At 42.2% G+C, this 2,073-nt stretch overlaps 1 protein-coding gene across 1 annotated transcript in view; it reads right to left on the bottom strand.

Annotated features, from left to right (window-relative positions):
* TOP2B (topoisomerase (DNA) II beta 180kDa) overlaps positions 1–2,073 on the bottom strand; it is a 66,642-nt gene that overhangs the window by 1,375 nt on the left and 63,194 nt on the right. Inside the window, exon 34 of the mRNA XM_009324185.1 lies at positions 1–79. This exon is cut by the window's left edge and continues 28 nt beyond it. Coding sequence (XP_009322460.1) covers positions 1–79 — 79 coding nt within the window. The remainder of the gene's footprint in view (positions 80–2,073) is intronic.

The following is a 2,073-nucleotide window of genomic DNA, read 5'->3' as shown; positions in this document are numbered from 1 at the left end:
GAATCCGAGTCAGAGTTTACAGTTTCCACCTTCTTGGCCTTGGGAGCTCTTTTAGGTTTCGGGGGCACATCTAGTTTTGCTGTTAGAAGTTAGAGATACTAAATATGTTAAATTCACATTTTGGTTAGAAGTATTACATTTTATTAGATACTCCAATTACAGCATAAATGGCAGATATTAAAACAAGAGGAGAGGTTTCCACACTTGGGGAAAACATATTTCAGCTTTTATGCTAACACTGCATGGAATAAACAGGAGGTTTCCTTTGTCATCCTTTGAGATGTATTGGTGCATTCAATAAGTTCCAATGTTTTTGATTAAACACTGTTTCATCTTTTCGAGCACAAAACAGGTTACCAGTAACTAAAGCAGCAACAGAAGTTCTCCAAGTTGGATACTTCAAACATGTTGGGATACGTTACAGTGTTTACAGATACAGCTTGCTGCGTGTGACATTTTTGCCTTCACAGTGGTACAACTGCAGGACAGCCTCCCCCATGATTACTGCAGGAGTTTCAGAGACAGTGCATCTGACTCTGTGACATTGTTTTCTGCCAACCTTGGTGAAAAGGAACTTCAGAAAAAGCAGAAAGGACGGGAAGGGGACAGATCTGTGGATTTCTTAAAGAATTTTAATTACTGCCACGCAACTAGTCTTGCCGTCTTTAAAAGACAGTCATTGGTATGTTCACACAATGGGTCACAAGGAATAGAATCACAGAATCATTTGGGTTGGAAAAGACCCTTAAGATCATAGGATAATATGTTCTGTATGCTTACAGACGAGTCAGTCTTTTGCAGAACCCTCAGATACACTACTGACCTCTCAGCTATGAATACCTCAAAGATGATGAGACGCACGTAAAAACACTCCAGCTACCAGGAATGTGGACATTTGTGAGAACTCAAGCTTTCGTTTATGGTGTCACGAGGGGAATGTGTTCAGAGAACAAGAGAGTGTCTCCACAAACTGTTTGGCTATGATGCCTTAAACTGCTACCCACTGGAAAGTCGCTGCACAAAACCAGTTACGCCTTTCCAGCTTTTTGTGGTAATACCTACAGGGTAGTCCAAGTATCGGGTCCTGACAACACAAAAAATAAAGCCGCCTTTGGCATCACGGATGGGGAAAAAATGGTGTTGGCTATGGCAGCATTTCAGGTAAGACTTGGGGAGAGAGGCAACAATGCCTAGGATGGAAGTCAGGAAGCATATTTGAAAGCAACTTGAAATAAGTCTCTCTAGGTATCTCAACTGGGAAAACACAGCTGTATTAGCATAAAGTAAAACTAAGTAAGCCACAAAGACCTACGAGTAAGGCTGGAAAAAGTACACAGCAACCAAAAGCAGAAGGAATACTTTTGGTGATGCTTACAGAAAGTAAGTCACTAGTTACCAGTAAAGGAGGGGGCAGTGTTACCGGAAGGTACATGATTTTAGGTCCCATAAGGCAACGAAGTCCTTCATACAGGAAATAGCTTTTCCAGCATAAGAAACATAGACTAGGGCACAGGGAAGGGAAAGATTCAGAACTTTAATCAACTTGAAGATGACAAACAGAAATTGTGACCAAGAGAACCTTAGTAGAAGGGATCCATTTTAGATCTAGGTGGCATTCAACACCAGGAGCTGAAGTTTAGATGTCCTCCTACAGCATTGTGTATGTTTTGGCCGGGTAATTGTGCCTTGCACAGTTCTTCCTGCTGTTAATGTGAAATTTGCACACCAGGCAGAAGCCAAGTATGCTCCATTGATAAGCACTACCCAGCACATATACCATGAGATGTAACTATCTTCAGCTGGCCCTGAGTCCTCAAGTTTGTTAACTGATGTTAGAAAAGGGGCAGACTTCTCACTGACAAACAAGGAACTGGGGAGAAGGAAATAACTGGGGAATGAAAGAGAGGTATGACCCACTGCCACAAACACTAGACTCGTTCTTCCCTTGAAACAGAGCCTGTCATCACTGGTCAACTCCTGTGAAGTCTGCCTGCAGAACACCAAGTCCAAAGGACAGCAAACCTCTTAATTCTTATCTGGTGGCTAAAGTAATAGTGTCCATGGCTTCCAGAA

Source organism: Pygoscelis adeliae, unplaced genomic scaffold, assembly GCF_000699105.1.
Source record: "Pygoscelis adeliae isolate BGI_AS28 unplaced genomic scaffold, ASM69910v1 Scaffold25, whole genome shotgun sequence".
In the NCBI taxonomy this organism is placed as follows: Eukaryota; Metazoa; Chordata; class Aves; order Sphenisciformes; family Spheniscidae; genus Pygoscelis; species Pygoscelis adeliae.
Note: the sequence above shows the minus strand (reverse complement) of the source record. Positions and strands in the feature narration are given on the sequence as shown.